We start from the raw sequence: 12,721 nt of genomic DNA, 5'->3' as shown, positions 1-12,721 counted from the left end.
GATGTAGGGAAATCTCAGGAAGAGCCAAAATATGCACTTTTGAATATTGGCTTTGGGTGTTTTTATGGGCAAAGGTTAGCTGTTACTTAGCTTCGAAACTGTTTAAAGACCTGTAGTAGAAGTCGACAAAGTCTTAAAATCCGAGGGCTAATATGTGAAATTATGTACCAAGCTTACACTTCCCATTTCGCGCTCGCTCGCTCTCTTTTAAAATGTATGTTATGAAGGATTATTTAGAAAACTATACTGAGTGTGTGGGGAGCGACAGAACCATTTGCTGAGGACTCTGTAAAGGTGGAAAATATAATTAAGCCCGGATCAGCAAGTGTAATTTTATTCCTGTGTTTTGCTTCCGCGGGTGATCACAATATGGGGTCCACGAAAGGTTATGCCATAATAACTGTGTTTGTCTTTAACTCTTTGTTGTTTTGGTGCAAGACAAACTAACACGGCTAGCCCTCAGGAAATTGTTACACACACACACACACACACTAAAACTGTTTATTAAAACATATTTAGATCACAAGTGATCCGTTTAACCAAGCGGTTTTGCTTTTCTAAACAAACAAGCCCAGTTATCAACGTATTAAACTTCATTTAATTATTGTTACCGATGCCGCTTTGCAAAAATAAATAAAGACCAGCCGATTTGTGTAAAACTCTCCTTGAATAAACATTTCCAGAGGGGAGAGAAAGAGAGTTGCACTTTCTAAACACACTGAAAGAGAACGAGGTGGTGATGGGGCGTTCCCCCCCCCCAGCCTTCTTTCTGCGAAAGAAAAGGAGGGTGGGGGTGTAAAAAAAAAGTCCTCCCATCCAAGATCTCCCTATTGGCCGCTGATTACATGGATGAAACTGACATGTTTAAAGGGGATGGGCGCATCCGTAATCAGTCTGCTCGGCGAGGACTTCTGTCTGGGCGACCTTCTTGTGACCTCTCTCGCCAGAGGAGGCTGCTGTCACTTTAAAAATTTACTGAAAGAGGAGCCTGTCTGGCTTCCGATCGCTTGTGTAGGCAAAGAGGTGGGGAGAGGAAGAGATACCTCTTCTTTTGCTCCCCCCCCCCTTTACTCTCTCCCTCCCTTGTCTCCTCCTCTCTATGGCTGGCCGGAGAGCTCCTTCTCATTAAAGAGACAGACAGTCCATGAAACAGAAACGCCTGTCGGTTGAGGGTTGCAAGAAGAGGAGAGGGGCGGGGGGAGAGAGAGAGAGAGAGAGAAGGGAGGAGGAAGGGGCACAGGGATTTCGGGGTGGGGGTGTTCCTCTCCCCAGAGGATCTACGATTGGGAAAGAAGCTCTTAGGACAAGCTTTGAAGAGGTGTGCAACGCGGGGAAGAGGGCGGGGGGGGGATCTTGCAACTTTCCTCCTCCTCCTCTCTTTCTCACACGCACGCACGCACGCACGCAGACACAAGCTCAAACACTTTTCTCCCTTGTGATCGAGCAGCAAAGAAGTGAAAAGGAAGTTATTCTCTCTCTCTCTCTCTCTCGTCCCCTCCCTCCCCTGCGATAACTTTCTCGACGCAACATACACTCACACACGCCCGCAACCCCCCAAGCAGCCGGAGGGCAAGCAAGGCGATGGGAAGAAATTAACACGCCAGTTCAGAATCAATGGGGACAATTAAAGCAATCGCCGCGCGCCTTCTCGCCCCCGCCCCACGGCATTATCATCATCACACCCATCAGCAGCCCCCTTCCTAAGAGCCTCTTTCTTATTGAATACCATCACCGCAGCAAACAAAAAACAAAAAACCCAATCTCAGTAACGCTTCCCCCCCCCCAATCCCCCGCGCAAGGACCCTGAGAAGTTTTCAGGCGAGGAGAAGAAAAGTTTTCCCCCCAACAAATGCCGGAGAAGGAAATCGGACGCTCCAGGAGGCAAGTCAGGAAGCAGAGCCCGCGGGACTCCACCGGGTTTCATAGACACTCTTCTTTGGAGAGCGACGGCGGCGAAAGAGCGTTGGGTGTGTGTGTATGTATGTATGTATGTATGTGTGGGTAGGTGTAAAGGCGAGAGTGGGGGGAATCTCCTCTTGAGATGTTGCTGACAACTGCCGCTTGAAGGATTGATTGCCATTATTATTATTTTATTTTGCACCCCAATTTTTCAACATTTCTTTCCCCCGCCCCCCGCGAAAGGAAGGGTTTGGGGAACCAGAGGATCTGGTGATCTGAGCTGGGCAAGGTAAGAGGAGCTGTTGCCAGACGATTGCTCGAGCCAACTAGTCATAACAACAAAAGTGTGTTTCCATGTGGCCCGGGCACTTTCGCCCTCGCCTCTCTCGTCCTCGCCTGCCTCTCTTCCTGGGTTCCTTCTCCAGCCCCCTTTGTAGATTTCACTTACAGAAGAAAACATTTACTGAGATCTTTCTCTGTCCCCCCCCCCGCATCTGTAGTTTGCTGGCGTCTGTCGGGAGGGGGGGAGGCAGTGAGAGATGCGTGTCTAGGATTGAGGCGGGGGTGCCTGTCCATCTGCCCCAAGAAAACGTGTAATTTACCCAAATCCAGATTTTTGCGCAAGTAAGCAAACCCTTGAGATTTGGGCGCAGGTAAAGAGGCTATTCTACCCAAATTGCTTCAGTAATGGGTGTGTGTGGAGAGAAAGAATAGGCATCTGCAATCGCAGATTTGTTGTATCACCATTATTGCAATAATTCTGAAAGTGAATGGAATTAAAAACAAGAAATTGTCTGTGATCCTTGGAACATTTATACAATTTTTTGAAAAGAACCTTTAAATTTTGCTTTGAGTATATTTGAGGAGGAGGAAGGTCACAATTATATTTCTGCCTTATTTAATCCTCTGGATGGAATATGGGCTTTTCTTTCCTTTTTCTTTTTTAGAACGAAGAATTGACATGAGTTAAGTCTAGCTGCTAGACTAGGATATGCCACGACAACAATAACAAAAGAAAATCACTCACATCAAATTAGACAGGAGAGAGGCTCGGAAAGTGAACGATTTTAAGCCCAATAAGTTTTACTTTTCCAGCGAAAATGTAGGAAAATGTTGAAACACAGCGACTGAAAAGAGAAAGGAAACAAACTCCAGCCCCTGGACTTGAACTTTACACCTCAATTGGTGGATTAATTCATCGGTGACAGTTGGAGTCGAAAAGAAGTCAACACGAAAACGAATTATATAAAGGAATTAGGTCTGGAACTGGAAAACTTTCCCCCTTTGCTCTCCACGTGCCTCCTACCCCTACCCCCACCCCTCCTCCTCCTCCTCCTCCTCCTCCACATTTTCCGGAGTTTACTTGATTAATATACCTTCTGAACCTTGAATGGAGATTTGAAGAGTTGGATCTCTTAATAAATTTGTGGGGAGAGAAGGGGGTCAGAGGGTGTGTGTATAAGGAAGGAAAAATCTTGAAAACCAGGCTCATCTGCACAGTAAGGCCTGATTCGACCACCTCTACTTCTTCTCCCTTTCAGGAAGGGGCCCAAAAGACAGAAGCCCACCATTCACCCTTTTATTCAAGTGTCTCCTTCTGTTACTTTGCCCTGTGTCAGATCTTAATGACATTTGTTTTACCTAAAGAAAGGAAACTGCCTTTGAAATAAATGTTTGTCAAGTGGGCATCATCACTGAAAGGACTAGTTTTTATTCCATTTGTCTTTTTCTTGATGATCCCATTGCAGTCTCAGGTGATGAGGTGAGGTTAGGGGGGGGGCGGTCAAGGTTGGTTTCATCGTCTGGGATGTGGAAGTCAGTTTTGCTCTGGAAACTCAAAGGTCAACTTTTCTTTCCGTGTGCAGTGGAGATGTTTGGCTGGAATGTACACAATTCCATGTGTAAAGATTCCAACACTTAGTTTGCATGGTGAAAATGACTTTGAAGTGGTTTTCCCCCTGGCAATCTCTATAGCAACTCTCCCTTTTTGGTGCATGCACTTTTTTTTTTAAGCGAAACAAAATTGGTGGCACCCTTGTTACTGTAAATGCCTGCTGCTTAACAAAACACACAAGACGCACTTTCTTAGTAGCTCTTGCCTTGTGCCCTCTGCTTTGTCCACATGAAGTTTGTGGAGAGTTAATGATCTAAAACTACTTCTGGGTGATTACCTGAGCTTGCTAAAACTGCTGTAGGGCTATGGAAATGTGACCTCCAACTTTTGACTTTAACCTTCAGGTGGACCTGATAAAGTAGCTTTTCCACTAGGCTCATTCTGAATTGGAGTTGGTAGACAAGAGATTGTTTAGTCTTTGATAGGAAATGTCCTTTATATTTTATTAACTAAAACACTAAACAGTACCAGGATTCTTAAGATATTTGATTTGGAGGCCAGAACTGTTATGTATCTGAACGTGTGTTCAAATTCTTTCTTGCATATTCTCCCCTTTTCTGTCCTTTTCACACAAACTTGTTTTTGTTTTGTTTTTTGCAACTTTTACCAGCAAGTGGTTAACATGTTTCCCATAAAAAATACACCAGATTTGAAATGTATATTTCTGACATGCTTGGTGGAAATCTCAGGTTAGGCCTGCACACAAATTGTGATATCACATTATAATAATTAGCCATTTATCATAATATTATTCTTATAGTACATTTTTTCTAACATAACCCATAGTAATCACATTAAGTTTGTTTATTATCCGCATATCTGAAACCATTTAGGGATTATGTGCCAAACTTTGCCACGTTTTGAACAAGTGTTTACATTTTTATTGCATTTATTTTCTTTGGAGTGGCGTAAAAGAGGCCCTATTATTAGCCAAATCCTGCAATTTGCTTTGATTAAAAGGAAATGATTCAAGCGTTGCATACAATACGGAATACTAGGAAAATATTAATTCTCCGAAACCTAAACTTAATATTTTGAAAGGAAAAGCTTCATTAAACACAAAATGCTAAAGGACAACACCATATATATATATATATATATATATGGCTAATAGTTTTTGTGTTTGCCAATAAAAAGTTAAAATTTCATTAAAATTATTAAAATCATGACTATTCCCTTATGTATGTCACAGAAGCAACACGTTTGCTTCATTAAAATGTTCTTATAGTGATTATTCCACAACATTGTTATCACAGACAAACATGTTTGGGGGAATGTCCTTATAACAGATTGATTGCTCCTTTAATTACTGGCCTTGTTTGATCTAATCATTTTTTGTGCAGTCTACTTAAGAAACATATTGTGGTATAACACAGGCTGGAATCCTTCTCCATTTGTTTATTTGAAGAGCTGTGATTTATTTTTTCATTAGTGCAGCCCAACCAGACAAAAACAATTTATTGTTTTGTATTCTTTCCTTTCTAGATCTTGGATGAGTATTACAATGTGAAATTCTGCCTTGATGCGAGTCAGCCAGATGTAGGAAACTGGTTGAAGTATATCAGATTTGCTGGATGCTATAATCAGCCCAACCTTGTTGCATGTCAAATAAGCGATCAGGTATGTAGTGAACATTTTCTGGGCTTACTTTTAAGAGCTTTATGATATCCTTGGGAGAAAAACAAAACAGCAGCCAACCTCAAGTAGACGGTGTGGTCTATTTGCTGTTATGGAAAAAGCACAGATGTGAAAAGCAAAACAGAGGTGGTAGTTGTTATTTTTTAACCAGCTACAGCAGATAAGTCTCCCCTAATTTTTGTCGACTTTATTATCCTTTCCCATACCTTTTATGTGAAGAGTGAGGCATGTTCTTTATATTATCCATGCACATGTGAAGTGAATATGTTCCTCTTTATTTCTAATATTTTCAAGCTAATTTTCTGGGTTAAATATGGTATTTAATTCTCAATGTAAAACTTGTGAAATGGTATTTGGTACAAATCTCAGTGAAGAAAGGTGAACATATCTTCTTAAATATACTCTAAATATCTGTTGCCTATCAATATTAAGAGCATATTTTTCAAACATTGCATATTTTTACATATTTTTACATTTTTCCCTTGACAGTGTACAGCAGTATTAGACATTGCACTCTGTATGGGAATGGGATGTTAATTACATTTGCTCCTTTAAAAAAAAACACTTCTGGAATGGAGCCAGAGAAATTACTGAAAGATGTTTTTGCTTTGAAATAGTATGTTGTCTTATTTGCCTCTACATCCCTTTTCAAAGCTTATGTTTAAGTTGTGACTATAAAATAAATACAATAATGCCATTTTTAAATTAATGGGGTTTAGTTAGGGATTAGAGGGTTCATTTATTTTTTTTAAGCTGCCAGAGTAGTGGACAATTAATTCCATTTATACTTTAATTAATATTAATAAATAAAATATTAATAAAACTTTTTATTAATTAAAACTGTTACTGTTGATAGGAGCAATTACCCTGCTCCTTTTTAATCAAATAATTAATTAAGGCTGCAATCCTATACACACTTACCTGGAAGAAGCACCATCAAACTCAGTGGGTCTTACTTGTGAGTAGACATGCTTAGGATTGTGCTGTAAATTAGGTAGGTGGGCTTTAAAGATTATCCTTAGTTGATTTAATTGCCTTGACATGACAGGGTAAAAAATCACAAATAGACACAAAGCTTCAATTAGAAGCAATTCTTTTCAATCAAATTCCTTCTGTCAGTATAGTCAATGCTGGATGCTCTGCCATTGGCAACATTTTACAAATGTACAGAGCAAAATAACATAAGCAACATTTTTTTAAAATTGTGGTCAAATATTTTTTCAAGCACTGAACTTTTAAGGCCCTCATACTAAAAGTGTAGAAGAACATTGAGCAAGCAGAAGAATTGGGCCCTATCGGTTTTCTTGCCGACCACATGGTTCAAGTAAAGACGCAATAAAGGCCATTAGCAAATGAAATATACATTCTGAAAGTTGCAATGTGGTTGGTAGAGAAAAATGATCCATCCTGAGATTGTGCAGCCGGTTGCAGAAAGGAAACGACAGTGTTGTGCTCAATTTATTTTTACATATAGTAAAGCTTGGCTTGGGGGAAAAAGTAAATATAGTAAATAAATCCAAATGGATTTAAGGGAAGAAATGGCTTAGGGCCTGCATCTTGATAATGTTCTAAAAATAACAAAACATATGTCAGACTGAAATACATTTAGAATATGCAACATTCACTCCAATGTATGCACGTACTTTGGAATGAATATTATGGAACTTGTTACTTTTTAAATGTTTATATTTTTCACATTTGGTAATGGCACTTGTACTTCTGCCAACAACTTCTTAAAAAATTCAATGATGTATTTATTTTTGCACCATCCTGTGCCATTTGCAGCTTCATATTAATATAACTGATCATTCTTCAAATCTTTGAGTGAGAAATCTGTTGCTCTTTACATAGTATGTCGCAAAAGATATGCAGGGAGGAAGAAAAGTATATTGACAGTTATTCGTATCTCTGTACATGGTGAACAATTATACACACATATTCTGGTATTTAACAGCATGGACTGTAACCTACCAAGTATTATATCCTAAACACATTATTGTAATTAAGTCCCTTTACTTCCAAGTAAACATGTTTAGAGTCAGGGTACATGTTGGTGAATACCACCTCACGCCTTAAAACTGAGGTGCAGCTAGGTACTTTCCCTGCAGCTAGCTTCCTCTTCTCTATTATTCTAGTTCAAACCTGGGAGGGGCAACAGTAAATTAAGACAGACCAAACTGTGAAATTGATCTTATGCGTTCAAATGTGTGCATAGATACAGAGTTGTAACATTTGGAAAGGGTGTGCATGTGTATTGGTGTGCATTAGTCTGGATTCTAGGTAGACCCACACACAACAAACAGAAACACAAAGCAAAACCCTATGTGTTAAGGAGGCATTAGAATTGAGAGAACACATCCAGAATTTGCAGACAGTTAGAGAGAGATGAGCTTGTATTTCAGGAGAGTCCAAGGAAGCTTAGATATGAGCAAACTGTGCTAAACGCAAGGCTAAAACAGCTGACTGGAACAATTCACAAGATCTGTTGTTTCACTCTGTTCTCCATAAGGAATAAGGTCTGCCAACTGGTGAATTAGTCCTACTCATCACATAATGAACGCCCCCATTGACTGAGATATATTATTAACTACTGAGACCAAGAACAGAGATACTTGATCAGTAGTAAGGGTGTTAATCTCTACTTACCTCAAATCACCTGTAAAATTCACAAGCAAATGCTGTACTTTATCTGGGGTGGGGGAAAGTAGTTGCTGTCAATATGGTGAGCCAAGGCCGAACTCACCTTTAGAGTGCTGAAGGCAAAATAGAAAGACAGGCATGAGCCATAGACTGCTGGAGATGAGGGTTTCAGCTGTGTCTCCAACCTCTATAATCTAGCCACAGTGTTCAGCAGAGACGTTATCATTTAACACCCAGAGAAAGAAAAACAATTTTTGTTGTCTATATTTAAGCCTTTCTTTCTTTTTATTTGTCAAAGTTCTTTGCTTTCCTTCTTTCACTGTCACACCCGTTTTCTTGTCTACGGTCAGATTTCATCACTCTGGATCAACTTTATAAAGGTCTGGGTTCCTTCTTATATCGATATAAATAAGCCCTGGTAAGATGAACAGCTCAAGAATAATGGGATGCAGTCAAAACATGTATGCTGAGAGCAACTCATATTTCATTTGATTGGAAGTAGAGCAGGACTTTTAAGACTGGATGGGGATAGATTCCTTCCCCCACTCCCAGTAAAGTTGATCTAGAATTTCCCAGCTCCGTCCTATTATCTCCTGTCATGTCTAATAAGTTTTAAAAGTATGTAATTCAAGATGTTCACAAATAATGAATTCCAAATACTGTGCAAATGGTTGCTATATTGGTTGTGTTTTCTCTGTGCCAGGGTACCAGCATTCCTTACGGTGTACTTTAAGGGAACTTGTCACCTATGTTTCAGTGGAATGCATTTTCTAGTGTAAAATCATTTCGGAGTTGATAACAGCTTGAACAAATTGTTAGGACTTTATTTGAATTTATCATTTTATTCTGAGGCTGGAGACAAATCAGTCTATCTGCGTATTCCCGTGGTTTGGAACATATCTGTGTGCATCTTTGTATACTTTCAAGTAGCATCATTATGTTCAGTGCCTGTTTTCTCAACATGTACCAGTGGTTGGTCTGGAACAAATGTGTATCTTATGTGGGAACATAGTCTTCACATAGCTCTATGTAGCTGATAGAACAGAGGTGTTCTCTTTTAAATTATTAATTGATGCAACGACTTTATTTAGTATATACTGAATGTTGAGGTTTGAAAAATTATAGTATCAAAGAGCTGGATTTGTATGACACAGTGAGAAAGTTCAGATTTAAGGTAAATAAATGTAAAAATGCCTGCTTTCTAGTGAAGTATATATTTGTATGTTAAGATTTCCAGAATTCTCAGGGGAAGGAGAGCAGTCACCATACCTCATAGAAGTAGACAGCTCATACTGGTTGTGCAGTACATCAGTACAATGGGCTTTTTTTATTAGCCGTAAAACAAGTGTACCTGCTCTCATGCAGCACGTGTTACAGGGTATGTGTGATATTGATCTTAAAAACACAAAAGTTTAGACGGAAAAGAACTGAGACCAAATTCCACTGAAAAGAGAAAATTTAATTACAGTAAAAAAAATCTTGTATAGCCTGGTCATTTGCATGTTTACTTGGAAGTCAATCCCACTGAATTCCATAGGGCTTACTCCCAGGTAAGTGTGCAATTCTAAATGCACTTACTAGGGAGTAATTCTTATTGAATGCAGGAGGACTTAATCTTGTTTGAGTAAACAAGCTTACGATTGCACTACAACAACTATAGTAAAGACATCTTTCAAAAGATAGCAGAATGTTCCATACGCGTAAACGAGACCATTAACTGGTTTTTGAAACCCAGTCAGGGGGTATGTTACAGTTTAGATATTCAAAACATATGTTTTATATATGTACTTACATAACACAACATTTCTTCATATGATGGAGAATGGTGAAAATATCAAATGCATCTTTAGTGTTCATGCCAGAATTAGATTACTAGAGGGATTTTTGCCTGCTTTGCATTATAAAAACCATGTTTTACTATACCTGGTTATATTCTACTGGGAAGAAACACTGTAGGAGTATTATATGGTCAAACAAGTACAGTAAAACATTTTAAAATCTTTTTAAACAAACGCCTTCCAGTCTTTTTAAAGACTAGTGCCTTACATTTTAAAAAATTAAAAACATTATTGCTTTTGCGCGTGCGTGCACACACACACACACACACACAGGCTGTCTATATAAGGAACAATTTTTTATATTTTTGAAGATACACCCATTTTATTTGGGGCTGAAATCCATCAAAAGCTGTTTACATACAGCCTCATCCATAAGTAACAGTTATTGAATTGAATGAGATTTGCACCCAAATACTAAACATGTTTGCCTGGGTGTTAGTGCTTTTGTTTGAAGTGTCATTTTCTGGTACAGGATGGCTACAGTCAGGCATGTAGTTATGTGTGCATAAGACTGTTTAAGAATTGCTGATTTTGGTTTAGGATTGGGGGACTATGTGTCTCAAATCTAAATTCAGTAGTTTAACTAGGGTATGGATTAACCTGAGGGCAGTTACGGTGGTCACATATGCGTCTTCAAAAAAGTGAATATGCATAACCGAAAAGGGGGACAAATGAGGATACAGATTTGCATAACATCTGCATATGCTAGTTTTCATTACAGATGCACATTTAGAAACAATTACTATAATTTAAATACAAGTAATGAGAAATATTGTGACTAGATGAGTTGTATACCTGCTCAGGCTGCTGTTAAGGTACCAACTGTTGATGGGCAACTTCAAAGCCCTTTTCTACTTGCCTTCCTTATGGTTCTTTGACTTTAAACCAGACTTGGACTGAACAGCCTTTCAAACAGAGGACTGTCCTCTGTAAAGTAGGACACATGGCCACCATAATTGCAGTCCCCTGGACAGTGCTGTTGCGTTCAGTAAGACTACTCAGGAGTAAGTGGATTGTGACTTTCAATACCTTGACCAGTATTGTGCTGATTCATCTACCTTGAAATTGATAACAATTTGACTTTTGATTTTCATAGTGACTCCTTATGGGATAAGATAGTCTTCAGTGTAGAAATAGCAACATCTAGTCACAGGTTGGATTGTCCCTTCCCTTAAAGCATTTGGAGATAGTCCTTGTTTTGCTTACCTAGTGAAATGGATTACATGTGTGTGTTATTTAGCAAGTCAAAAACGATTTGGAGCAGGAGTAGGTGACTCAAGACTGTATCTAGCCTACTGAATATGTCCCCTCTCCAAACCCTGGAAGTTATGTGCTGTTTCTACATATGGCAACTTACCCACAAGCCACTTGTTTTAGGGGGGAAAGAGGGAAAAAGGGGTTTCCAGAGGAAGTCTGGGATCATGTTCACAGACATTACATTGCCCTAGGTTTAGAACTCTGCCCTGTCCTGAAGTGGCTAAAACTAGAAGGAAGTTTTTTTAGGGCGCAATCCTATTCAGATAGGTGGCCGCCTCCGAACTCAGAGGCAGCCACCTATCCAATGCAGGGAGGAGAAGCACGGAGGGGATCATTCCCTCTGTGCTTCTCCTGCCCTGCATTTTTGGCTAGACAGCTGATTGCAGCTGTCTAGCCATAGGAGGACTGAGCGGGGGAGGAGGCTGCACTGGATGTGTCCTACAGGCATTTCCACCCTTCCTACCCGGAACGCCCCCTGGAATGTCCCTTTTTGGCCACTCCGCACTCCTCTTGCAAGCGCAGAGGACAGGGCTGTTCCGCACTGCCTCTGAGGCAGCACAGAAGTGGGGGGAGGTTGGTTCTTCGGGAACCGACTTCAGAGCTTGGTCTCCGAGGTCAGTTCCCAGAAAACCAGATATCCTGTAGCCGTCAAGACGCTGTCTAGTGGCCACAGAATTGCTCACTTAGAAACCTTAAGTCATTGCAAATCTTGCCAGTGCACATTGAGAAAATTTGGACAGTTAGCCTTTAATAGACACAATCAGACAAGTATGCTGTTTTAAGTGAAAAGAAATTTGTTGATGGGAGATTATCTAAAAAACTTTGCAAGCATGTAAGAAATAATAGAGAGGATTAAAGGTGCCTACAGTGAAAATGCTAAACTGTAATTCACTTAGTGGTTTCTGCCAACTCCTTTTGTTCCATGTTGTTGTTGTTTTTCCTTTTAAAAGTGGCATTTGGATAACAGAGGCAAATTCACCTCAAATTCTGCTCAAGGTGGTATTCTGTTGTTAAAGTCTTCCAAGAACTTATAATTATTCAATGTCCCCATTTTCCTAACACCATGTGGAAGACTTTGTTTACTGAGATCTATCACATTGCACTATTCATTAGCATTGTTGTTGCAAAATGTAGCAAAGAGGACTCAGACTTGAGTGCGGTCATGGTGACAGAAACTCGCCCATCATAGAAGTGGTCCCACCACTTCAGGTTTGAGGCACATTGACTACCTAGGAGACAAAAGGTCAGGACCAGGGAAAGAGGTGGAGAGGAATTATTGGAGAAATCCCACTGGATGATGATGTATTCCTATCCATGCAACCTTATCCATGTTTATTCAAAAGTAAGTCTCACTGTGGTCCAGTGGCTTAATCTCTGGTAAGTATTCATAAGATTGTGACCTCAGTCACTTCAGTTATGGGCCTTTTATAAGCATTAAAGTTCGTAGGATGCTAAAAACAATTGGATGTGAACGGAATGAGGTTATGTTCTGTTTATGTTTAAAATGACTATACTAACTTTCCAAATATATTGCCCAAGGCAGTTACCAAATACA

General features: G+C 39.8%; 1 protein-coding gene across 6 annotated transcripts in view; it reads left to right on the top strand.

Annotated features, from left to right (window-relative positions):
- Positions 1-12,721, top strand: part of MECOM (MDS1 and EVI1 complex locus) — a 718,633-nt gene that overhangs the window by 633,033 nt on the left and 72,879 nt on the right. For 3 of the 6 annotated variants that reach the window (XM_084847476.1, XM_084847475.1, XM_084847472.1), the window contains exons 1-2: positions 1,385-1,967; positions 5,279-5,413. Coding sequence is in view for 2 of the 6 variants with exons in the window: in XM_084847471.1 (XP_084703597.1) it covers positions 5,279-5,413 (135 nt within the window). In the remaining 4 variants the exon portion in view is untranslated. Of the gene's footprint in view, positions 1-1,384; positions 1,968-5,278; positions 5,414-12,721 lie in introns of those variants that run through there. The other 3 variants (XM_084847471.1, XM_084847470.1, XM_084847473.1) reach the window with 1 other exon arrangement.

This window comes from Heloderma suspectum, chromosome 3, assembly GCF_057233095.1.
Source record: "Heloderma suspectum isolate Gila_16-S chromosome 3, 16-S_ref, whole genome shotgun sequence".
Taxonomy (NCBI): Eukaryota; Metazoa; Chordata; class Lepidosauria; order Squamata; family Helodermatidae; genus Heloderma; species Heloderma suspectum.
This window is presented reverse-complemented; position numbering and strand designations above follow the sequence as displayed.